Genomic DNA, 26,609 nt, shown 5'->3' with positions numbered 1-26,609 from the left:
TTTAAACAATTCTGCGCTGCACCTCCATTACTTTCAAAAGGATTTATTCTAAGGATTCATTGCTTTTTTTTATTTTATTTCTATGATTCTAGCAACATGTCATTATGGTTTATACTTATGTACAGGAGAAGCACACGTGAGGACTCAGTTAATCATCTCTGTGACCTTTGAACAATCGTTGTAGTGAGAGAGTAAATCGTTTCTGAGTACGGGCCGTCATAAATCAAATAAGTTGTCTCATAATCTTAACCTTTCACTGTATTTAGACTTTTCCTTCAGTCTTACATCCTTCACTCCTTACACACCATCATCTGGCAGGATATGTATATGTGTTAGGGAGTGAGGGAAATTAAGATTGAAGAAAAATTAATGGGAATGAGTAAGATATATGTTAGTTGATTGTCGGGGATGATTATATTTGTGTGTGTGTGTGTGTGTGTGTGTGTGTGTGTGTGTTTCAAATCACTCATCGTTTTCTATTTGCGTAATATCAGTATTTACCTCCAAGTGATATTACGTCACTGGAGTTTATAACAGTTGCGAAATATATTACTTTGCAACTAGTGATATTATATGAAGTCTATGTTTTTCTTGTTATCGTGTGCTTGTTATTTGTATTTTTTCTTGATGTAACGCCTTTTTTTCTTTATATATTTTTTCTTCTTTTCCTAGGAGGGGAGGGTGAAAATTTGATATCGTTGGTTTACTATGTAATAACCACACTGCAGAAGAGGTGAGCGAGGGTAATCTTTTGGAAGCATGCACGCCAAGGCTTATTTGTTTGTCCTTCCATCCGTCACACACACACACACACACACACACACACACACACACACACACACACACACACACACACACACACATACACGAAAGTAACTGTGTGTAATTCACCTCGGTCGTCTGCTGGTCACCCAGCCAATCTTCCCCATTACTGAGCGAGCTCAGAGCTCATAGACCGATCTTCGGGTAGGATTGAGACCACATCAACACACAACACACCGGAAAGCGAGGCCACAACCCCTCGAGTTACATCCCGTACCTATTTACTGCTAGGTGAACAGGGGCCACACACTAAGAGGCTTGCCCATTTGCCTCGCCGCTTACCGGGACTCGAACCCGGCCCTCTCGATTGTGAGTCGAGCGTGCTAACCACTACACTACGCGGTGTGTGTGTGTGTGTGTGTGTGTGTGTGTGTGTGTGTGTGTGTGTGTGTGTGTGTGTGTGTGTGTGTGTGTGTTTGGTACCGAGTCGTGAACATCATGCGGTGTGAATTTCCCGCTGATGAAGAGGACGACCGGGTCGCTAAGTACCTTGGTTGTGTAAGTCTTTGTTTTAGCCGCGACTGGCGAGGCTGAAGGGGACTGGAGCCGCAGGTGGACGACTCCCACTTAACCGCGTCGTTAAGTCTCCGAGCGTCGTCTTGGTCCCGCGGCGCCTGCCATAACCCTTCATCACGCTGCGGCGGCGGCAAGACGGAGAAGTATTTGGGTTTACAGTTTAATAGCGAGTATTAAATCATATCAACGGAGGAGCGACGACTTTGGTAGCAGCGGCATGTGCCTCAGCAGCGGCGGCGGCGGTACAGATATACTCGGTCATCAAATTTTCCTCATTTCTTCCGATGACTACTAAAACCCAGCCAGACACTGACAGAGCGCGCTCAAAAACACAAGAGCACCGCAGGTTTAGGTCATTCTGTGATGTGCTCGTCAAAACAGAATACCTGTATTTACTGAAGATATATAAACGGCTGCCATGACTGAAGCTCTCATGATAACCTCTGTAAATGTTTTTGGTGAGAGAATTTTCATATTTGTTGATTTCTTTACATTTTGTAATGCTACAGTATTTCTTCAGGAAATATCCTCGATAATGTTAACAAACGATTTCCTCATAATGCCTGGAGTTGCTCGGCGCAAGGCCATGACTCATGGTGGAAGGCAGCTGAGTGGGAAGACCCAGCTGAGGTAGTAACCATGGACCTCTATCCAGATGTAGCTGATCGCGGTAAAAGAGGTCGTGGGTCGAATTCGATTAAGGCCAACGTGCCCTCTCTTGACAAGGCGAGGCTGTGTTTACAATTTAGCAGCAGTAACAGCAGCTGTAGTCTCTTCACGCCAACACGCAGCCTGCGTGGTGGAGGTGGCACGCACTCTCACGTACAAGGTAAACAGACTTTCCGTGCAAACCAACGGCACACTGCCTCCCTCAGACTCGGACCACACTAGCACTACGATGGGGAAACACGCACGCCGTTGTGTGTGTGTGTGTGTGTGTGTGTGTGTGTGTGTGTGTGTATATATACACGTGTTTGCAATTGTTCATATTATATAAATGAGCGTAGGTCACCCAGTAAATAAGGGAAGTCAAACAAGCGTGATAAACTTGGTGATGGTGGTGGTGGTAGTGGTGGCAAAGACGGTGGCCTATGGTTCCCACAATTACTTTACGCGACAGCTATTTGATCCTGACCTGTTTATTACCTTAAAAATAGTCACGTTTTCTTTACGCATGTTTTCCTCTCACATTTCGCATTTCATCCCCGACCATCACACTCCGGGAGGTATTGCGTCGCGCCGCTCTCCTCCTATTGATCTGTCATGTTTTTTGTTTATTCTTCTTATTTTGCACTCAATGTAAATATGTTTTTCCTCGCATTCGTGTTGGCATGTCATAAAAGGTGATGTTTATAATAATATAATGGTGTTGCAGTTCCCGTGGCGCAGCCTTGGTGGGGCGGAGCGAGGTGCGGAGACAGGCTGGTTTACATACGGATGGTCTTGTAAGCAACTCGCGGAGGAAGGAGAGAGACATTTCCCTTGAAGTATTTAGACGCTGCTTCCCTTTCTAAATGCTATTTTCCAATTCCCCCTCTCCTCCTACGTATCTCCATTCCGTCTTTTCTCCGATATTCTCTATCTTCCTTCCCTACCTCACTCTCCACTTTCCTTCACTATCTCGTCATCTCCCGGCGGCCGTTTGTCGTCGCTCGCCCTTTCTTCCATTAACGCTGCTCGATTATGCTTCCTTTACTTCCTCCACCATTTCCTTTTTACAAGAGAGAGAGAGAGAGAGAGAGAGAGAGAGAGAGAGTAATTTAGCTCTATTGTAAGAGCGTTGTCGTGAAGTTTAGTAAGTTTACAATATTTCTTTATCTTATTGTTTGTATAATGAGAATAAATGTAATGAGAGAAGGCGTGTAAAAGAAACGAGAAAATTATTGTCGAGGTGAAAAATTCTTGAACAAACCAAAATCTGGAAAGACTTGTGTTATCAACCTTACTGTAAACTTGTCGTAGGTATGTAACAGGCTTCAGTGTTGATATTGATAAAGGTAACAAGAAAATGAAGAGTCGCACACAAAGCACTTTCGGGAAAGAAGAAAAATCAGAGTGCAAGAAACGTATCGAAAATCCACAACAATTTGTCTTCTTGAGTTGGTGTTTGGCGATGAGGAAGTAATGGTGACGGACACAGGGCATCACCACACTCTCGGTAAAGGCGACCACGCGTAATCTTTTATTTCCTCCTAGATTGTGTGTGGGAATAAAAACCACTTACGTTCCAAATCGAGGAAAGTAAATAATAAAAAAAAAGCTAAAAGCTGGTCATGGGGTGTATATTGGTGTGGTGTGGCCAGGTCCGTGGTAGTATTCAGAAACGCTTATGCTCTCTCATCACGACTATTTTTCAAAGGCCACAGAAATGATTTGCTGTGTCCTCAAGATTGTTTTCCCTGTTAATGATGTAGAAATCTTGTTAATGTGCCACTAGAACCGTAAAAAAAAAAATGATTCTTAGAAACCGTGAAACTTCAATTAGAACTTTTTGAAAGAAGCGGAATTGCGCCAGATAAATACTTCAGAATGGCGCTCACATGTGCTGGTATGGCGTGGTACTGGCGGGCACACATTGCTGTCAGTCTGCCGGACGTCCCTGTCTTAGTATTAACTCGGTAATTACGAGCTGCCAGTCAGCGTTACTCAGTTTTTATTATTTTCTTTTAACATCATGCAAATAAATGTCTGCCTGTTTAGGTTGTATATTAAGTTACCATTTAAAGAATTACCGTGTTGCTGTTGTGTAGCGAATAACCGAAAATTGAATGTGAATTGGTGACTTTTTAGTGATGGAGTGACGGGGAAAAATATTTGTGTATAGAACAGAGAGCTTCGAAAAGGTCGACAGGTGCTTGTCCACCACAGGGCGATACACTGGCGGGGACACACTGGTGGAGATACACTGGCGGGGACACAATGGTGGAGATACACTGGCGGGGACACACTAGTGGGGACACACTGGCGGTGATACACTGGCGGGTATACACTGGCGGGGGATGCACTGGCGGGTATATACTGGCGGGGATGCACTGGCGGGGATACACTGGCGGGGATGCACTGGCGGGGATACACTGGCGGACATGCACTGGCGGGGATACACTGGCGGGGATATACTGGCGGGGATGCACTGGCGGGGATACACTGGCGGGGATACACTGGCGGGGATACACTGGCGGGGATGCACTGGCGGGGATACACTGGCGGGGATACACTGGCGGGGATGCACTGACGGGGATACACTGGCGGGGATGCACTGGCGGGGATACACTGGCGGGGATACAGTGGCGGGGATGCACTGGCGGGGATACACTGGCGGGGATACACTGGCGGGGATGCACTGACGGGGATACACTGGCGGGGATGCACTGGCGGGGATACACTGGCGGGGATACACTGGCGGAGATGCACTGGCGGGGATACACTGGCGGGGATGCACTGGCGGGTATACACTGGCGGGGATACACTGGCGGGGATGCACTGGCGGGGATACACTGGCTGGGATATACTGGCCGGGATGCACTGGCGGGTATACACTGGCGGGGATGCACTGGCAGGGATACACTGGCGGGGATACACTGGCGGGGATACACTGGCGGGGATGCACTGGCGGGGATACACTGGCGGGGATACACTGGCGGGGATGCACTGGTGGGTATACACTAGTGGGGATGCACTGGCGGGGATACACTGGCGGGTATACACTATATAGCGGGGATACACTGGCGGAGATGCACTGGCGGGTATACACTAGCGGGGATACACTGGCGGGGATACACTGGCGGGGATGCACTGGCGGGGATACACTGGCGGGTATACACTGGCGGGGATACACTGGCGGGGATGCACTGGCGGGGATACACTGGCGGGGATGCACTGGCGGGGATACACTGGCGGGGATACACTGGCGGGTATACACTGGCGGGGATACACTGGCGGGGATACACTAGCGGGGATGCACTGGCGGGGATACACTGGCGGGGATGCACTGGCGGGGATGCACTGGCGGGTATACACTAGCGGGGATACACTGGCGGAGATACACTGGCGGGGATACACTGGCAGGGACACACTGGCGGGTATAAACTGGCGGGGAGACAGTGGGCGGTGTGTGGGTGTAGTGCAACAGGACATCACCATCCATGCGAGACAAGGTACATGTGCACACGAATTTATATAATGGACAACATTTTGCCGAATTGGTCGCAATTAGAGTTTCGTGCTTTTCCGTCGCATTAGCAGGTAAATGGAATGCTTTCCTTCGATACTTTACCTGGTCGTTTGCAAATTACAAAAATTACAAATTTTTCATAGTAGTTTAATCATGTAAATTGAATGCAGAATTTTACATGCGTGCCATGCATATTGTATAATACTACATGCATGTATTTATATTCGTGCATGCGCACATACAAACTTTACGTGTATATGCATAGTATACATAATACATACTCATTAGCATCATTCTATATTTCTGCAGGAAGCAGGACAGAGAGGGACTGGGAGTTAAACCCATAAACTACCGGATTACGTATGCATACATGATACATATCAGTATACAGTAATACATTTATGCTACACCTATGTACATGCGTTTGTTGTCGCTATAAACAAAATTCTCAGAAAAGTGCTCACACTGTTAGTGCGATGTTTGACTTGAATTGACCGGAATAACAAACTGGGATATATATATATATATATATATATATATATATATATATATATATATATATATATATATATATATATATATATATATATATATATCACAAAACAAGCAATCAATAGGAAAGCTCATTAATATTGCATTGATGTATTGAGTCACTTACAGGAATTTAAAAGGACATGATTTTATAAACTATTGATATTTTGTATTTTACCGCAGCAGTATGTAAATGGTGACTAGGTATAATAGCACATGAAAAGAGAGAGAGAGAGAGAGAGAGAGAGAGAGAGAGAGAGAGAGAGAGAGAGAGTACACCGACTGTAGTAACTCGACAAACTGTGACAAATGTATCGGAAATGAGAACCGAGTTTAAAATTCTCGCTCGTTCGTTTAAGGATCGAAAGCAGGGCGGCCTGCACGGTTGCGATGTCGTCTACTCTTGGTAACTTCGGAGCTAAAGGTGATATCACTTATTCACTCGTTTAGCAGTCGTTTGTACGAAGCCTATCAATGGCAAACGAAAACAGTTAAGAAAAGGGTAATGCTGATCAGTAAACCATTATCATTTATTTTAGTTGTGATAAAGTTGTCTTGGAGAGAGAGAGAGAGAGAGAGAGAGAGAGAGAGAGAGAGATTTCGTCATGTTATTCATTACTGGTTTGAGGTATAAATATTTTCCGGAATTCCTGACCCCGTCTGTGTCGATATATTCAAACAGCAGTCAGTTTACAAATTTGATCCATTTTATTTTATTTATTTTATTCTATTCTATTTTACTTTTTGTTACTTAACGAGGCAACAAGAAAGTTCATTTTAACGTACAGTATTAGGACTAACGTGTCTTTGAAAGGACGGCTGTAGATCGTTGAATCAACACTCATGGTTGAGGAAGAATTAAACTCGGAACATTTGGCATAAAACATGTTAGTTTGGTTACTTTCCCGTTACTGAGAGGATGAAGATCTTTACGTACAATATCCTGAAAAGTTTAACTTCTATATATAATTTGATGTTAACAGCAACTATTCGGTAACTCTGATAGGCAACTGGTGGCATTGTCTATAAGCCTTAATTAACTGATGGCATTTGATATATAGATTTCTTTTTATTTTGGTTGTTTTGACATTATAAATAATATGTTTAATAGTAAATCATGGAAAACAGGGAATGCATAAAATGTAGGTCGAAGTAAGGACACTTTACAGCGCTTCGAGTCTTGGATTCGAAACTTTGTTGTTCCAAGACTGAGGATTTGACCAGAGAAAAGTAAACCTTAGTCGGGTCACTGTCGTGCTTCTGCCTTCTGTTAGCCGTTTTCTTTTCTTTCTTTGTGAGTTTCCTACATATTTTTCATTCAGTTATTTCGTATATTCATATTTGAAGGTACGTTTAGTGTTGAGTAGGTGAGTATGATAAACTTTGTGGATTGCGTATAACAAGCAACACCACATATATATAAACATGTGTGCGCGCACGTGTACACAAGCGCACATACGCACAAACACACCACCTTTGTAATAAATATAATGGAATTTACACTGACTGAAGCTTACACAAATATTGTTGAGTTGTTTTCTTGGACATGGAGACAGTACTTTGGATGATCAGTGTTTTTACATTTGTTTGTAGCAAGTTCCAAAAGAGTGGGGTTGAGTACAATATGTTCTGCTTTTACAAAGTTGCACGATACTGTGTACATACTAGATCTACACCAGAGCCTCTTATTGAATCGGTACCTCTAACCTAGCTTTTTTTCTGGTAGATTTCGGCTTGCTTTTAATTAAAATACCACTTGTTTTTGGCGCAAATCAATCAATTTTTTTTTACAGCCCCGAAACATATGATTTGCATAAAAACAACAACTGGTAAATTAATTAAAAACAAGCCGAAATCTAGAAAAAAATTAGTTTCGTCCAGAAAAGAACCTTATTTAATCTAATCTAACCTAACCTAACTAAACCTAACCTAACCTAAAAGGTTGCACCTAGTATATATGGGGTTCAAATTACTCGTAATGAAGAGCTCTATCTCTTGAGGTGGGTAAAAACACGTAGCTGATTGTGGTGAAACTCAGGAGTAATACCAATTTTTTTTCATAAAGAACATACACTGCACCTAAGATTTTATTTTGAGCCACTGGCAAGTGATGTTAATAGGAAGGCCACGTACCACCTCATACTGATACACAGTGAGGGTAACGCAAGGAGTAAACAAAGTCATCATTGCTTCATTAATAAGAGCATAAGAACATAAAAACATGAGAAAGGAGGGAAGCTGCAAGAGGTCGCCAGGCCTATACGAGGCAGTCCTAGTGTGTTTAATCTACCTAATTCCATCTATCTTCCCCATCAATAATAATATAGGTTGGTGATGAATCTTTTATAGTACTCCACATAATTTTTTTTTATTTATTTATTTTTTTTTTAGGCATACTGCATTGATATGATGGCCCCAGTTTTGATGTTCGAATCGTCAATGTAAAGACCCCAAAATTTAGTGTGACTTACTTGTTGAATTATTTCATTGTCTATTGTTGGGACCTAATATTGACCCTTGTGGTACTCCTTTTCAGAGATGTTTGTACTGTGAATGAGTGGAGTTATAAAATTCGACTGTGATCTATTACTTAAATAACTTTTAGATAATTTTAGTGGCACACCCTGAACACCACCAATGTTTTCCAGCTTGCCAAGCAGTATTGCGTGGTTTAGAATACCAAATGCCTTCGATAGATCTATAAATATCCCTGCAACAAATAGTTTTTCATCTAGGCATTGATATATATATATATATATTGCTGACAAACTGCAATACTGCCAATTTTGTTGACCTATTTCTTTGGAATTCGTGTTGACTAGTACTTTAAAGAAAACCACAAAGTCTGTTGGATATTGCTCTTTCAATAATATTGCTAAAGCTGAAATTGGGTGATAGTTTGAAATGTAATTTTCACAGCCGGATTTGTGTATGAGAGTTACTTGAGCGGTTTACAGTTAGTCTGGAAATATTCCTTTTTTACATGAAAGATTGATAGTATGTGTTAATGGATTGGCAATACATGTCGCTGTATACTTTGATATCTTTGGACTGAGGATGAACCATATCATAACCTGGAGCATTAGGTTTAAGTGTTTTTGTATAGCGTTCCACTTCTGTTTCATTTACAAGTTATAAACAGAATGCATAATTGGGAGAATTAAGTAAATACTGTTGGTTATTATCATTGTTATGGGGTATATTAGCAATATTTAAGAAATGATCATTGAACTTTGGTGTATCCACTTCGTGACAAGAATGTTCTAGTTGGATTATTTCTTGACTATGTTCTGGGGTCCTACAAAGTGTAGAATTGATGAATTCCCAGTGAGATTTTGGGTTTTTGTGATTACTTTTAGTTTATAGCTATTGGTAGTATTTCTTTTTGGCAGCTCTTAAGGGTTGATGTTAACTTATTTCTATATTTCCCATAACTATCTGAATATGTTAATGGACGTTTCTTCATTAGTCTTTCAAGGCAAATCCTTTCTTTTGTGCAGTTCTTTAATGCAGATGTAATGTAAGGATTTAGCGTAGACCGGGCTGAACTGGTCCCCCCTGCCAGCTGGGGTGAATTGGGCCACTCCTCAAAAATTTATGAAAAATCAGAAAATTGAAAAAAGTTAATACTTACCTTGAAAGCCCATTTCAGTATCTACACAACCTTAAAAAAGTTTTTGGTTCTGACCGAAAACTTATGGTTCCTAGGGCGTCCTAAAAAAAAGCGTGTTTTTCAAAGTTGCAAAATTTTTGTATCCGAAAAAAAACTTTTATTCAATTTTTCCTGAAAAGTACACTAAATTTTGTTGATTTTTTTTTAAAGATTGAAGGTCATATAGATAATTCTTTGTTCTTTTGCATGCTTTAATCAGAAATTAAAAATTCCTTTTAGTTTTAGTGCTATAGGCAGTTCAATGAGTGGCCCGATTCACCCTGGTATATTTTGTATACCGGGATGTATCAGGCCACCACACTTTCATTATGTTTTTGTTAAATTAAAGCTTCCTAATTTTTTTTTTTTTTTTTTAGTTATAACCATCATTAAACTTCCTCCTCACACCACTGATGTACTGCAACCTCTTGATGTTTGCTATTTTAAGCCTTTGAAGACCAGCTGGGATGCCACTATTGCCAAATGGCAAGCAGCAAACTATGCTCGGAAAATTACCAAAGGGGAATTCATAGATTTGGTGGGCAAGGTTTTGGATGAATGTTTCAGTCTCCTAAATGTAAAAATGGCCTTTAAAAAGACTGGTTTGTATCCACCTGACCGCAGTGTTTATCCAGTGAAAACATTCAACCCAGATCTGTATAAATTATGCAAAAGTGTCCAGACATCTTCAGAGCCGGTCCACAAACCAGTGACTCTAAAAAAGGTCAATCCTCCCAGAGAGATAATTTCCCCTCCAACCTCTTTTGAGCAGATAATGGCAGATGTTTTCAGAAAGCCCTACCCAACCACTAGTGGTACAACACAGACAATGGCAAGAAGAAAATAGATGTCCATAGTTGCATCAAAATGCACGATGAGTTCTTAGCAGTCGAGGAGAAAGAAAAGATGATCCTTGAAAAGGAGAAGAAAAACAGAACCACAAGAAAAAGGAAAGAAGTTTCATCTGGGGAAGAAGATGTTAACGACTTTCTGGAAGAGTTTGAAGAAGAGACTATAGAAAAGAAAAGGAAAGTGCCAGAAGAAAGGACATCAAGGAAGAGATTCTGCAACAGCACTCCATTAAAAGAGCCCAGTTCAGCAGAGGAGGAAGATGCTGAGCTATTGAACAGCAGTCATTCTTCAATCAGCAGTATAGAGGACATGGATGAAGATGAAGAAATTGAAGGTGTTGCAATGTTTAAAAGAGAGAAATAGAAGAAAATGGCTACTATGGGGTGGATTATGGAAAAGCATATATTGGGCGTGTGATTATGTGGGGCAAAGAGTTCTTGAAAGTGAACTTTTTGGAGAGAAAACTGAATGACACATATGACAGGCTGAAAAGGGATGATGTTGATGACTCTGTTGATGTGAAATGTGTGTTTTGTGGACCCATAAAGCTTGTGGGCACAACACCTTATCAGATTTGAGGTGTGGATGTGGCCTATAAGAACTATAAAAAATTTTAAAACATTCTAGATTGAGAGAGAGAGAGAGAGAGAGAGAGATAAAAGATATTGAAAAAACCATTAAAACTTCAGTAGCCCAAAGGATGGCCCAATTCACCCCAAAGGGTGGCCCCATTCATCCCAGGACTTTGGCATAGAGTAGGCCAATTATTTATGTTAGAAGTTATTATTTTCTTTCAGGGAATATGTATCACATAGTAAGGTACCTTCACACAAATTTTCAATTGATTTGACTGATTTGTGTAGATTTTATAATAAAAGATGTAAAAAGTGGCCCGTATTCACCCCGGTCGACGCTAAATCAAGTTTTTTTTGTTAACTCTGATTTACTTAACAGAGAAGAGTTCTTGAAAAGTTAATGAAGTCTCATGAAAAATATTGAAAGATTCATTTTGGCATTGAGATTGTAGAACATTAGAGCAATTCATTTCAGATATTTCATCCTGGAACATTTTTAAGGCATGTTAGTAATACTCTGCTTAAAAACTGCATTATTACTTCTGTTTTGCTCATGGTAGTCAACTGTATGTGGGATGTCTAAATATAGTCATCACGGTCCAACTTATCAATGCCAGACGGAATCCTATACATAGTGATAAGGTGTGTGTGTGTGTGTGTATTTACTTAGTTGTATTTACCTAGTTGTAGTTTTACAGGGCCTCTCTCTGAAAATTCTATCAATATTGCTTGCCGGTTGATTATTTTCTTCCATCGTCACTCCCAAATCTTTTTCCTTTTTTGCTTTCTCCAGTTCTACTCTATCTCACATCTTATAGATTCCCACTGGTTGTCTTTCACTCTTTCCCATTTCCATGACATGGCTTTTCTCTACATTGAATTCCATCTCCCTTTTTTATTTAGGTCTTCCTGCAGAATTTCACAATCCTCTTTTTGCTTTATAACTCTGCACCATTTTGGATCGTCCACAAACAGATTTATGTAGCTGTTCACTCCCTCTGGCATGTCGTTTATATATATATATATATATATATATATATATATATATATATATATATATATATATATATATATATATGAGGAAAAATATTGGCGCCAGTACTGACCCTTGCGGCACTCCACTTTCTACTGCTCTCCACTCGGACTTCATATCTTTAACTACTGTCCTTATTTCTCTCCCTCTCAAGTAATTTTCCATCCATCTTAATATGCTTCCTTTTAAGCCACCCTTCTCCTGTAACTTCCACAGTAACCTTGATTGTGGCATTTTATTTTAAATCCAAATAAATACAATCAACCCATCCCTCTCTCTCTTGTACTCTGTCAACTATTCTAGAGTAGAAACTCAGTAAATTTGTTACACACGACCGCCCTTTTCTAAAACCAAATTGGCTATTTGATAATAATTTGTTGTCTTCGAGGAACTCGATCCATCGTTTCTTTATTACTCTTTCACACATCTTGCATATTACACTAGTTAGTGATACTGGTCTGTAATTTAAAGGTTCTTCCTTCCACTCTATATACGGGAACCACCTCAGCTCTTTTCCATTCTACTGGTACTGTTCCATTTTCTATTGAGCATTTTATGATGCATATAGGACTTGCTAGTTCTTCCCTACATTCTTTCAGTATTCTGCCTGAGACTTCATCCAGTCCCATTGTCTTCTCTTCATCCAATTTCTTCATTAACTCTTTTATTTCAAGCTTGGTTACTTTAATCTCTTTCATATAGACAGTCTATCTATTACCCTATGGCCTTTCAAATTTGGATTCCTTAGTAAAGACCTGAAATTTACTATTTAACAGTTCTGTCATACTTTTTGAGTCTTCCACCATCCCATTCTCTCCTTTTAACCTTTCTATTGTTTCTTTTTGCCTTATTTTCCCATTGATGAATCTGTAGAACAATTTTGTTTGCTCCTTACATTTTTCGACAATGTCCTTTTTGTAGTTCCTCTCCTCTTCCTTCCTCACTTTAACATATTCATTTCTCGCTGTCATGAAGTTTTCCTTATTTACTGGATTTCTATTTCTCTGCCACCTTTTCCATGCTCTATCTCTTTTCTCCTTTGCCCTAGCACACCTTGCATTAAACCAATCTTTCTTTCCTTCTTCTTTGGGTCTATATTTTGGGACATATTCCCTGACTCCTGTTTTGTATATTTCCAAAAATAAGTTATATTTCTCTTGCACCCCCTCAGAGTTTTCCATCTCCTCCCAGTTAACGTATTTCAAATAGTTCTTGAGATTCTCAATATCAGCCTTTCTGTAATTTAATCGGTCTCCTTTGTATGATTTGTCTGTATCTTCGTTTCCCTCTTCTATATCCATTTCTAATATTACATGGTCACTCTTTCCCAATGGGCACTTATATCTTATATCATCGTTAATTTGTATATTCCTTGTAAAAACCTCCAATCTTGCTGGCTTGTCGTTTCCTCTGAATCTTGTGTCCTTTACTCTTTGGTCTAATCATATTATCTATCATTAGGTTCAGAAATCTTTCTCCCCAAGCTTCTTCCCCCATACCACTTTCATAATTTTCCCAGTCCACTTCTTTACAGTTGAAATCTCCTACTAATATCACTTTTCTCCTTTCTTTAATGATTCCCATTAGACTTTTTATTGTATTATCTATCATGTCTTTATATTCTTGATTGGTCCATGAATTAGTTTTTGGTGGTGCATATGCTCCAATGATTGTTAACTCATTTTTATTAATATGCATCTTAATATACAGTACTTCTGCTTTTCCTTCCACTTGGTTTACCACCATCTCTTTCCTTAACATTATCATGACTCCTCCTTCTCCTTTACCCCCTCCGTCTGTGTGTGTGTATTTACCTAATTGTATTTACCTAATTGTAACATACGGGAAAAGAGCTATGCTCGTACTGTCCCGTCTCCATATCTACTAATGTCCAGCTTTTTCTTAAAATCATGAATATTCCTTGCGTTGACCACTTCCACGTCTAAACTATTCCATGCTTCCACCCTTCTATGAAGGAAGCTATATTTTTTCACATCTCTCCTATAAGTGGCCATTTTAGTTTTTCCCATGCCCTCTCGACATTCTTTCATTCCACATACACAGATCTTCCCTATCCATTTTTCCATGCCAATCATCACTCTGTATATTGCTATCAGGTCTCCCCTTTCTCTTCTGTTTTCCAGGGTCGGAAGTTGCATTCTGTTCAGTCTGTCTTCATAAGTCAAATCTCTTAAGTCAGGCACCATTTTTGTTGCAGCCCTCTGTACTTTCTCTAGTTTCCTTATGTGTTTCTTTAAGTTCGAGCCCACTGTATTGTTGCATATTCAAGCCTCGGTCTTATCATTGCAGTAATTATTTTCTTCATCATTTCTTCATCTAAATATACGAACGCCACTCTTATGTTCCTCAATAAGTTCAATACTTCTCCAATTATTTTGTTTATATGTCTCTCTGGCGATAGGTCATTGGTAATTGTCACCCCAAGGTCTTTTTCTTCATGACTGGTTTTATGTCTTCATTTCCTATCTTGTACATACTCCTGATTCTTCTTTCACTCTTGCCAAACTCTATTTTCTTGCATTTTGTCGTGTTGAACTCCATTTGCCATGTACAGCTCCATTTCCATATTCTGTCCAAGTCTTCCTGGAGTAGTTCGCAATCTTTGTCACATCTCACTTTTCTTAACAATTTTGCATCGTCTGCAAATAGGCTCACATAACTGGACACCCCATCCACCATGTCATTTATGTAGACCGCGAACATTACTGGTGCCAACACTGATCCCTGTGGAACTCCACTCTCCACCAAGCCCCATTCTGATGGTCTGTCCTTAATTATTGTTCTCATTTCTCTTCCTACCAAAAGTCTTCCATCCATTTTAGTAAACTGCCATGCACTCCTCCTACCATTTCAAGTTTCCAGATCAGTCTCCGGTGTGGTACCTTATCAAAGGCCTTTTTTAAATCCAGATATATTCCATCAGCCCAACCATCTCTTTCCTGTATTACATCTATCACCCTCGAATAGTAACATATCAGGTTTGTCGTGCATGAACGCCCTTTTCTAAAACCAAATTGACACTCACAAAGTATGTCATTTTTCTCCAAGAAGTCTGTCCATCTATTCTTCACCACCCTCTCACACATCTTAGCTACCACACTTGTAAGTGACACTGGTCTATAGTTCAATGGGTCTCTCTTGTTACCTGATTTATAGATTGGGACAATGTTAGCTCTTTTCCAGTCTTGGGGCACTACACCTTCCCTTAATGAGGCATCAATTACTTCACAAACTTTTTCTGCCAGTTGCTCCTGCATTCTCTTAAAATCCATCCTGATACCCCATCAGGTCCCACAGCTTTTCTCACTTCTAAACTCCCCATCATATTCTTGATCTCCTCCACAGTTACTTGAAACTCCTTCATAATCCCTTTCTGTTCCATTACCAGTGGTTTGTCAAAAGCAGTCTCCTTTGTGAATACCTTCCGAAAGCATCCATTCATAGCCTCTGCCATTTCCTGGGATCTTCACTGCATACTCCATTTACTTCTAAACTTTCAATACTTTCTCTATTTTTGATGTTGTTGTTCACATGTCTGTAAAAAGCCTTGGTTGGTCTTTACATTTATCAATTATATCCTTTTCTTGTTTCTTTCTTTCTTCTCTTCTAATCAACACATATTCATTTCTTGCTCTTTTGTAACTTTCCCACTGCTTAATCCGTCTTTTCCTTCTCCACCTCTTCCATGCATCCTCTTTTCTTGTTCTAGCCTTTTCACATCTATCGTTAAACCAGTCCTGCTTTCCAACTTCTCTATGTTGTCTTATTGGTACAAATTTTTCTCACCTTCTTTGTATATTTTATAAATTCCTTCCACTTTTCATTTGCTCCTTAGCACTCTTGAATTTCATCCAATTTGTCTCTTGAAAGAATTTCTTTAGGTTTCCAAAATCTGTCTTGGCATAATTCCATCTTCCCACTTTATATTCTTCATTTCTTCTAGATTTCTCTTCATCTATCACCTTGAACTCCAAAACTGCATGATCACTCTTTGCTAAAGGGCACTCCACCCTCATCTCCTCAATGACCATTGGCTCTGTACTAAAGACCAAGTCCAGTCTTGACGATGCTCCCTCTCCTCCAAACCTAGTATCTTCTTTGACCCACTGAGTTAACACATTTTCCATTGCCAGTGTCAATAGTGTATTTCCCATGTTGTCTCTGATCCTTCCATTGACCAGTCCTCCCAACACACCTCTTTACAATTAAAATCTCCCATCATTATAGTTCGTTCACAGCCACCCAACATTTCTTCCAGACATGTTCCTGTATCACTTATCATTTCTTCATATTCCTGTACTGACCATGCATTTGTCTTAGGTGGTACGTACACCACTATGTAGTGCCTCTTTTTCCTTCATTAGTTTCTGCTCTGATCTTTAGCACTTCTGCCTTTCCCATACCTTCTTTCACTTGATCCACCTTTATATCTTTTTAACCAGCAACATCACTCCTCCTCCCATCTTACCTACTCTATTTCTTTTCCAAACATTATATTTCCTTCTCCAACCATCATCAGGTCTTCTCCCTCTCTCAGTTTTGTTTCAGTAAGACCCACAATATCTGGGTTCTTGTCCCTCAAGTAATCGTTGAGTTCTAAAATCCCGATATCACTCCATTTATGTTGGAATACATTACATTCGCTCATCGTAAGTTTCTTTAGTCCTTTCTTGCTGTACTTTTCTGGGTTATGAACCACTTCCTCAGTCTCATATCCAAGATTCTCCAGAAAAACTCTTTCTTCTCCTCTTCTGTCCTCTCTTCATTTTTTTCAAAGCCTCCTTTCTCAACTCATTTAACATTTCTCTTTCCTTTTCACCGAGATCTCTTCTCAACCAAATCTTCCTTGTTGTTTCCTGCTGGGCTAGCCTCCATGACTTCTCCACCAATTCATCTACATCCTTTTGTGACTTAAGTTTGATTCTTATTGGCCTCATACCTTCTCTTGTGAACTTTCCAATTCTATGGAAGTCCTCTATTTCTTGTACTAGGTCTTTTCCTCCTCCTGCACCACATTAATGATATTATTTATCACCTTTTTATGTTTTCTCTCTCTCCATTTTACTCGGTGTCTTATCCTCCTCCACACCAAATATCACCACACATCTCTTTTTGTCTACAGTTTCCCTCACCAATGTCTCATTTGACTTAATAACCTTCACCACTTTCTCAGCAATCTTCTCTTCTATGATCTGTTGATCTATAATTTCAGCAAGGCCCAAAGTTTTCTCCCAGACTCTTTGATTTCCTTTTCCAGACTTGCAACTTTGTAATTTACCTCCTTTCTTTCCACTTCCTGACTTTTTCCATTCAGCCTGCTTCTCCATCACTTTTCCTAGAGATTCTCCACATTTTCGCAATTCACTTTAATTAGCTTAACTTCCTCTTTCAGTGCTTCATTTTCCTTCTTCATATCGGCACACTCTTTCATTACATTGTCATAACTCGTTTCCAGGCCCCATACTTTTCAAACAGTTTTCAATTTTACCTTCCAACTCCAGAATTTTCTTCACATAAAGCGCTCTTCTCCATTATTCCTTGAAATCCTGTGAAGTCTGATTCATCTTTCGAGTTCACGGCCGCCATGTTGCGCAGATGTAAACAAACCAGCTGATGGCTCAAACGCAGGCTACAGTTTATATTTACCTTCCTGGACATTATTTTGCTAATCAACAGTTAACATGACTATATGGAGACGGGACAAACATTACCAGCTCCTTTCCCACCTTGGTTACTCTTAGGCAATGGTAACTGTAGAATTAGAGATGATTGCTCTGGAGCTCAGCGACCACATCCGCCATCGACGATGTCCGTGTGTGTGTGTGTGTGTGTGTGTGTGTGTGTGTGTGTGTGTGTGTGTGTGTGTGTGTGTTTCACTGTTTGATCTGCTGCAGTCTCTGACGAGACAGCCACATTACCCACGGAACAGCTCAGAACTCATTATTTCCGATCTGGATAGGCCTGAGACCAGGCACACACACACACCACAACAAGGTCACAACTCCTCGATTTACATCCTACCTACTCACTGCTAGGTGAACACTAGTGAACTGAGACACACCCAATATCTCCAGACAATCGAACCCAGTCCTCTGGCTTGTGAAGCCAGCACTCTAACCACTGAGCTACCATGTGTTTTACTATTTGATCTGCTGCAGTCTCTGACGAGACAGCCAGACGTTACCCTACGGAACAGCTCAGAGCTCATTATTTCCATCTTATAGGCCTGAGACCAGGCACACACACACACCGGGACAACAAGGTCACAACTCCTCGATTTACATCCTACCTACTCACTGCTAGGTGAACACTACGTGAAAGGAGAGACACCCAAATATCTCCACCCATCTGAATCGAACCCTGGTCCTCTCTCTTGTCCAACCTTAAAGCCATTTTAACCACTGAGCTATCATGTGTGTGTGTATTTACCTATTTGTATTTATATATTTGTGTATTATAGGGCCCGAGCTAAGCTCTTTGTGACCTGTCTCCTTGTCAATTCCTGTCATATATCTCTTTCATCTGATTGACACACACCGCGTCAACTCTCAGTTTATTCCACTTATCAATGCTACGATGCAGGAAACTGTATTTTCTCACGTCATTTAGACAGATGTCCTTTATTAGCTTTTTTCCATGTCCTCGGAGATGATTACTTGCAGTCACCTTTATCAATTCTCTGTCCAGTATGTCAATCTTGTTCACCAATTTATACATAGTTATCATGTCTCCTCTTGTTCTTCTCTCTTCTAATGTGGTCAGCCCCAGCTTCCTCAGTCTTTCCTCATAGTCTAAGTCCTGGTACCATCCTTGTTGCCAGCCTCTGTACCCTTTCCACCTTTTCACATTTTTCTTCATATGCAGTGACCAGACACATGCTGCATATTCTAACTGGGGTCTTATTAAGGTACATGATATTGTCTTCATCATTCCTTCATCTAGGTAGTGGAATGCAAGGCCAATATTTTGAAGCATGTTGTATGTTTTCCAAAAATCTTGTTAATGTGTTTCTCCGGTGACAAGGTGTTTTGCAGTTACTCCTAAGTCTTTCTCCTCATTGGTCTCTTTAATTTTCTCATCACCCAGCCTGTAATCCCTGTTTGGTCTGTATCTACTTCTTCCCATTTTCATAACATGGGTCTTGTCTATATTAAATTCCATCTGCCACTCCTTACTCCACTCATATATTTTATCAAGATCTTCCTGTAACTTGTTACAATCTTCCACATTCTTTACTCTCCTCATAATTTTAGTATCGTCTGCAAACATGTTCATGTAACTGTCAATTCCTACTGGCATATCATTAACATAAATCAAAAACATGATGGGACCCAGCACTGACCCTTGTGGAACTCCACTGGTTACCTTCTTCCACTCGGACTTCCTTCCTCTCACCACTGTTCTCATTTCTCTTCCCATTAAGTAATTTTCCATCCATTTTGCTAGTTTATCATTTACTCCTCCAATCATCTTTAGTTTCCACATCAGTCTATTGTGTGGTACTTTATCAAAGGCCTTTCTCAAGTCCAGGTAGATAGCATCCACCCATCCCTCTCTATGTTGTAGTATGTCAGTCACTCTTGAATAAAAACATAATAAATTGGATACACGATCTTCCTTTTCTGAAACCAAACTGCCTTTCACTCAGAATGTTTTCACTTTCTAGATACTCACTCCACTTAGCTTTAATTACTTCTTCACATACCTTGCACAATATACTAGTCAACGATACTGGTCTATAATTTAGCGGTTCCATTCTACTACCATTCTTATATATAGGCACAATGTCAGCTCTTTTCCACTCTTTCGGGACTAATCCTGTTCGTATGGAGGTTTCCACAATATCAAATACAGGGTTCAACAATTGATCCTTACATTCATTTAGCAACCTCCCAGATATGCCATCAGGCCCCATTGATTTATTAATATCCAGATTGCTTATAATTTTCCTTACATCTTCCTTAGTAACCATGATGTCCTGCATTTGCTTTATTTCCGTAGGCCTTCCTCCCATAAAATGCTCCTCCTTTGTAAACACTTTGCAAAAGTTGTCGTTCAAAATTTCAGCTATATCTCCAGCATCTTCATATACTTCTTCCCTGTTTTTTACCTTTTCTATTGCCTCCCTTTTATTTAGTTTTCCATTTATGAATTTGTAAAACATTTTGGGTCACTATCACAGTTTTCCACCACCCTCTGTTCATATTCCTTCTGTGCTGTTCTCCTTACTTCAACATATCTATTCCTTGCTGTTTTGTAGACTTCTCTTGATAATACATCACTGTTTTCTTAAGTTTCTTCCATGCCTTTTCTTTGTTCTTTTTGCTTCTTCACAATTTCTATTAAACCACTGTTTATTATTTAAAGTCCTCTTTCTGTGATATGGCACAAACTTTTCACAGCAGAGTTATACAAATCCATAAATTTATCGTATTTCAATTGCATATCCCTTTCCTGGTATACCACGGACCAGTCAATTTCATTAAAGAACTCCCTTATATGGTTATAATTTGCCCTAGTATAATTTAATTTTTCCTCCCTGCGTTCCACAATCTTATTCGTGCTTAATTCTGTATCCAGCTCAAAGCTTAGGACATCATGATCGCTTTTCCCCAAGGGACATTCATGTTCAATTTCCTCTTTTAGAGATTCCCTGGTAAATACCAAATCCAACCTTGCTGCAACATCTTGTCCCCTGCACCTTGTTGGTGATCTCACCCACTGTGTCATCAAGTTATTTGTTGCTACCTTTAACAATTCTTCTGCCCACTCACCACCGTTCACCACTTCGTAGTCTTCCCACACTATTTCTTTGCAATTAAAGTCTCCAACTATCATCACTCTATCCTTTCTGATGAGTTCTTGCTTCATTCTGTCTAGAGTATTTCTCATCACCATTTGGTACTGTTCATATTCCCAAGCACTGGTTCTGGGTGGTATGTATACTGTTATAATATTAATGTCCCTCTTGCCATCTGTTATAAGCATACTTATCACTTCCTCATTTCTCTTACTATAGTTCACCTCCTTCACTATCAGATCTTCCTTAGTAAGAACCATTATACCACCACCTCCTTTATTTTTTCTATCATTTCTCCATACTTTGTAGTGTTTTACAACAAACCAGTCTAGCTTTATTTCGGGCCTTAGCTTTGTTTCCACTACACACATTATGTCCGGTTCGTTATTTCTTAGGTAATCCATACATTCTAGCCTCTTAGACAGAAATCCATCTATGTTCGTGTAAGTCACTTTTATTCCATTCCTAGTCTCATTCTTCCATGTAATGCCTATTCCGTCTGTTTTATCCACCACTTCTTTAGCCTCCCATTTCTCATCCTCCAAAAAACTTGGTCTTTTCCTCCTCTGTTCTTTCGTCATTCCTCTCCTTCACTTCAGTTACAAGCTCCTTCATTTTCATTCGCTCATCTTGTGACATATTTCTTCTTATGTAAATTGTTTTGGTTTCCTCAGAGTCCTTAAGTTTCCAAGCCCTCCTCAACAAGGCCTCGCTGCCACCTGAGACTTTAATTTCAATTTTAATGGTCTATTCTTGCCTTCCTCAAAAGCTCCCAATCTCACACTTTCTTCTACCTCAGCATATAGGTCCTCTTCTTCCACAGAGATCTTGTTCAGTAAAGACTTAATCCTGTCATTTTCCTTATCCCTCCTGTCCTGCCAGTTCCTGTTAGTTTCCTCCTCAATCCTATTATGATCACACATTTTTCTTTTCAGCAATATCTCTCACCACATACTCATTTTCCTTTAGTGCCTTTACCATTTCCTCTGCGTAATCCCTTTATTTTCCTCTTCCTGCTTTTTACTATCTCCTAAACGACCTTTGTACCTCCTGATGTTCATGGTTCACTTCTTTCATCCTGGTATCAATTAGATTAAGGCATTCCTCCTTCCTCAAGTCCCTTCGGATATTTTTATCTCCATTTCCATGAGTTTAGCCTTCATCTCTTCACATTGTTTCCTTAGTTGTTGGTTTTCTTTCTCCATCTCTACTTTTTCCTACAATAGCTCTTTATTTGCTAACGTTAACAAATAGATCTCTTTTTTGAATGAATCATTCTCGGCTAGAACTCTATCCAGTTTTTCTTCTATGGACAAAATGTTTAGGAACTTACTTTCCAGTGCCCGGATTCTTGCATCCATATTCAATTTCTCCAGTCCTTTTGGCGTAGTTATAAAACCTTCAAAGTCTCTCTTGTCTAGACGCCATTTTGTTATCGTCAGCTGATTACGGCCAAAACAATCACCGCCCACTCTCCTCTCAGGGATCACTCTCCATATCCTCACTTTCAACACTAAGCGACAGTAGGACATTAACAGGACACTAACTTAGAGTTACCGGGCCCTGTAACACCATAGGTATTTTCCCCGTCCTCTCTCAGTATTTTCCTTCTTCCGTCCGCTGAGTGTGTCCTCTCTCAGCGAGCTGTGTGTGTGTGTGTGTGTGTGTGTGTGTGTGTGTGCTGTGTGTGTGTGTTTTATGTCTTCATTTCCTATCTTGTACATGTGTGTGTTCTCATTTCTCTTCCTACCAAAAGTCTTCATCTGTGTTGTCCATCTAGTCTTCACCACCCTCTCACACATCTTAGCTACCACACTTGTAAGTGACACTGGTCTATAGTTCAATGGGTCTCTCTTGTTACCTGATTTATAGATTGGGACAATGTTAGCTCTTTTCCAGTCTTGGGGCACTCCTTCCCTTAATGAGGCATCAATTACTTCACAAACTTTTTCTGCCAATTGCTCCTGCATTCTCTTAAAATCCATCCTGATACCCCATCAGGTCCCACAGCTTTTCTCCATGTTCTTGATCTCCTCCAGTTACTTGAAACTCCTTCATAATCCCTTTCTGGTCAAAAGCAGTCTCCTTTGTGAATCCAGCATCCATTCATAGCCTCTGCCATTTCCTGGGATCTTTATAAATTCTTGACTTGGTAACTGTTATATCCACAGGATCACGCCATGCAGAGAGTAGCAGTTCTCCTCACACTCTCCACCCAACCATGGCCTCTTTTCTCATGGTGGCAACCCTTCTGGTGCAGGGGTTGCTGTAACCTGAGCCTCCGTATCACTGCCTAGGTCTTGCATTAGTCTGAGTCTTGCTGTATGTGCTGCCCAATAAAGTAAGTCTGTACTGTTTTTCTCTTCTTCCAAACTTCAAGATTTGGAGGTTGGTGGTGTGAGGTGAAGAATCATACAATAGAACAGTTACCTAGGTATTTTTTTAGAAACATGAATAAGTTTATGGAGGGAATATCAGTAAGATTTAAATTTGCTATGTTTGAAATCATGGAGAGTGCAATTGAAAAATGTCTTTGACTGCTTCAGTAACTGGCTAAATATACAGTGCTTTATGGGGGAGTATGATCTTGTTAGGTAAGGTGGTGGTACCAAAGTTAGCCCATGTCAGTATTCAGAGTAGATTAATGTGAAATAAGTTCTGACATATCCATGAAAAATGTTTGTTCATCACTTTGTTGATGAAAAGTAGATGGATGAAGCTGTCATAAATTTGCAAACGGAAAGTGTCTCTTAGCAAAGTTGAATATGCCTGTGTTCAGATGACAAGAAGTAGAGAAAATTGTATGATTAACTCACAGTTGTGTAAATGCTGTTCTTATGTAAGAGGGAAAATGTTGTATATATAGAGCTTTCCATGTATTGTCAGTTGTCAGTACATGGATTGATCTTGGTTAAAGACTGACTTAAATCATTGTAGTATCTTGAAATGCCCTTAGCTGCAGTTCCATAAGGAAGATATAAAAATATACATATATGTAGTCCTTTGTGCTAAGATGAAGTTTACCTAAATTGCCTGGGTAAGCCCTCTGTGATCTTGACCTTAAGAGGGCTTATGGTTCTTCTGGAGTTTCTACCGTCTTCAAGAACAACCCTCCCATTCTCACATGTTATTTTCTTTTTAATATATGCCTTCCATTATAGTTTACATGTAACCTATTTCCATAGTTGGGCACAATAACAAAGATTTTTCACAATAACTGATGAATTGCTAGCGATAACCTTATCTGCGATAGTCAATAATCTATAACTGGTGATAGATTTGTTGCCCAATAATCAACAACCGACAAATTAATAGATCCATAATTTCAATATTTTTTATGATGCTAGATTGTGGCAAGTGCTCATATGTTTGTTCCATCAGTAGCTTTATATTTTTTCAATTGTTAGTGAACAGTCCACTTGAATGCTAATTATTTTGTTCAGGGCTATTTACACTACTGATAGACAACCATCATTATTACTTTTTCCATCTTAATTATTTCTTAATGGGAATTATGTAATGTCTTCACAATCCCATCAAGTATATACATCCTTTCATCCTTTCATCTTGAAGAGCTATTGGCCAAGACTCCAGCACCACCATACTTTTGCAGTACAAAGGTTTTATCCATCACTGTATAGAGTGTGTTTCACATGCTTGTGGTGAAGAGAATGAATCACAACAGCTTCCAGGCAAGGTAGAAGCAGGTGGTATTTTCCTTATCAGTTAGTTCTCTTCTACATTTTCAGTTTCTCTTTTGCCATAGATTGCTTTTTCCCATTTTTTTTGTTCGATTTTCAGCGCTTTTCATTTTTTTGCATAATCTATTTTTTTAGTTACCATCTGTAAATTTGTTAATTATTTGCCTTGTCATAGAAAACTTTCACCAGAATTTTGACTGTGCAATTAATTTTTGTAGTAGAGTCTTCTTTTCTTTTTGTCTTCTAACTTTAGACTCCAGCAAGAGTAGGAATGGCAAGCCACAGAGGGAATTACTGACTTACCTTCTTGAAACTTTCATTGAATGTGCTTTATATTTATACCTTCCTGTTGTAAATAAAGTCTCGAGTATATCCACAAAGTATGATGGAATGAAAATACTGATTATCTTTGATATTGGGGAAAGAGACACTTTTTTTTCATGAGATATTGTAGCAAGTTTTGTGCTGTGAAATTGTATGAAGGGTAAGATATATTAATTTCTAGCAAGTATTCTGCTAGGAAGTTGTATGAAGATTGAAATGTTCATTAGTTTAGGAAATATTAAGTGTAGTCTTGGAATACAGAAAGACAGAGACATGATGAGAAATGAGAAGAAATCAAACAGATACTAAAGGGAGTCAGTTGGATAATCATTGTAAGCAGTATGTCCTGATTTCATGACCATCATCCTTTCTATTTGTTAACTAATTCTTCACCTGTTAGCAGATCCACACAGTTGTGTAAAGTGTAATAGAGATGAGAAAAAAAGATTGTGTATGGAGTATGAGGCTGATAACATAATTGGTCCTAATCTTAGTAATGTGGAAATTGTAAAAATGAAGTTAAATAAACCACCAGGTGTGTAAAGTAAGAGACTGGTAATGATGCAGCAAATGAATATATTTGTCAGTTAAGGAATGAGTGGAAGGTTGAGTGAATCTGGGAGCTGTTTTAGTGTGTGTAGTTCTAATAGTATGTAGTGCTGTTTTGAATGTCAGTAAGCTAAACAGAAACACCTGCCTCAGATATGAAATGAAGATAGGGATGTGATTGAAGAATAAGATTGAAATATTCTTCATTAGGTTAGAGCAGGTGAGAGTGCTACATCAGGAAAGAGAGTACTGTATTTAATGCTACAATGATTTTGAATTGTGAAATTAAGGCCTATGGAAATATGAACTTTTCCCTAGCAAACGACAATACTGTTAAACAAAGCTGCATATCATGGTAAAAAGAAAAAACAATAAAAAGGCAACTGACCTTTTTCATTATTATTTTAATCAATTCATAACTGAACTTTCACATGCTATGGAACTTTGTCCCATCTACCTGATTATGGTAAGAATGCCTTATTTTCTAGTTTCCATCTTATCAGAACTTGAATAAAAAGTATTCAAGTATTCAGAGGAGTCTATCTGATTGTGCCTATAATATTTATTCATATATATATATATATATATATATATATATATATATATATATATATATATATATATATATATATATATATATATATATATATATATATATATATATATATATATATATATATATATATATATATATATATATATATATATATATATATATATATATATGTGTGTGTGTGTGTGTTTACCTATTTGTGTATTATTTACCTATTTGTATTTACCTATTTGTGTATTACAGGGCCTGAGCTAAGCTCTCTGTGTCCTGTCTCCTTGTCCACTCTGTCATCTCTCTCTTTCATCTGATTGACACACACCGCATCAACGACATCACTGCTCAGTTTATTCCACTTATCAATACTACGATGCGGGAAACTGTACTTTCTCACGTCATTTAGACAGATGTCCTTTATTAGTTTTTTCCCATGTCCTCGGAGGTAATTACTTGCGGTCACCTTTATCAATTCTCTGTCCAGTATGTCAATCTTGTTCACCAATTTATACATA

General features: G+C 39.3%; 1 protein-coding gene across 1 annotated transcript in view; it reads left to right on the top strand.

Moving 5' to 3' along the window:
• Nucleotides 1-26,079, top strand: part of LOC123517115 — a 219,653-nt gene extending 193,574 nt beyond the window's left edge. Inside the window, 1 exon segment of the mRNA XM_045277026.1 lies at nucleotides 23,145-26,079. Coding sequence (XP_045132961.1) covers nucleotides 23,145-23,245 — 101 coding nt within the window. The 3' untranslated portion in view covers nucleotides 23,246-26,079.
• Nucleotides 26,080-26,609: the final 530 nt, after the last annotated feature.

The sequence above is a fragment of the Portunus trituberculatus genome, chromosome 41 (assembly GCF_017591435.1).
Source record: "Portunus trituberculatus isolate SZX2019 chromosome 41, ASM1759143v1, whole genome shotgun sequence".
Taxonomy (NCBI): Eukaryota; Metazoa; Arthropoda; class Malacostraca; order Decapoda; family Portunidae; genus Portunus; species Portunus trituberculatus.
The sequence above is the reverse complement of the archived record's forward strand: the minus strand, read 5'-3'. Positions and strand labels throughout refer to the sequence as shown.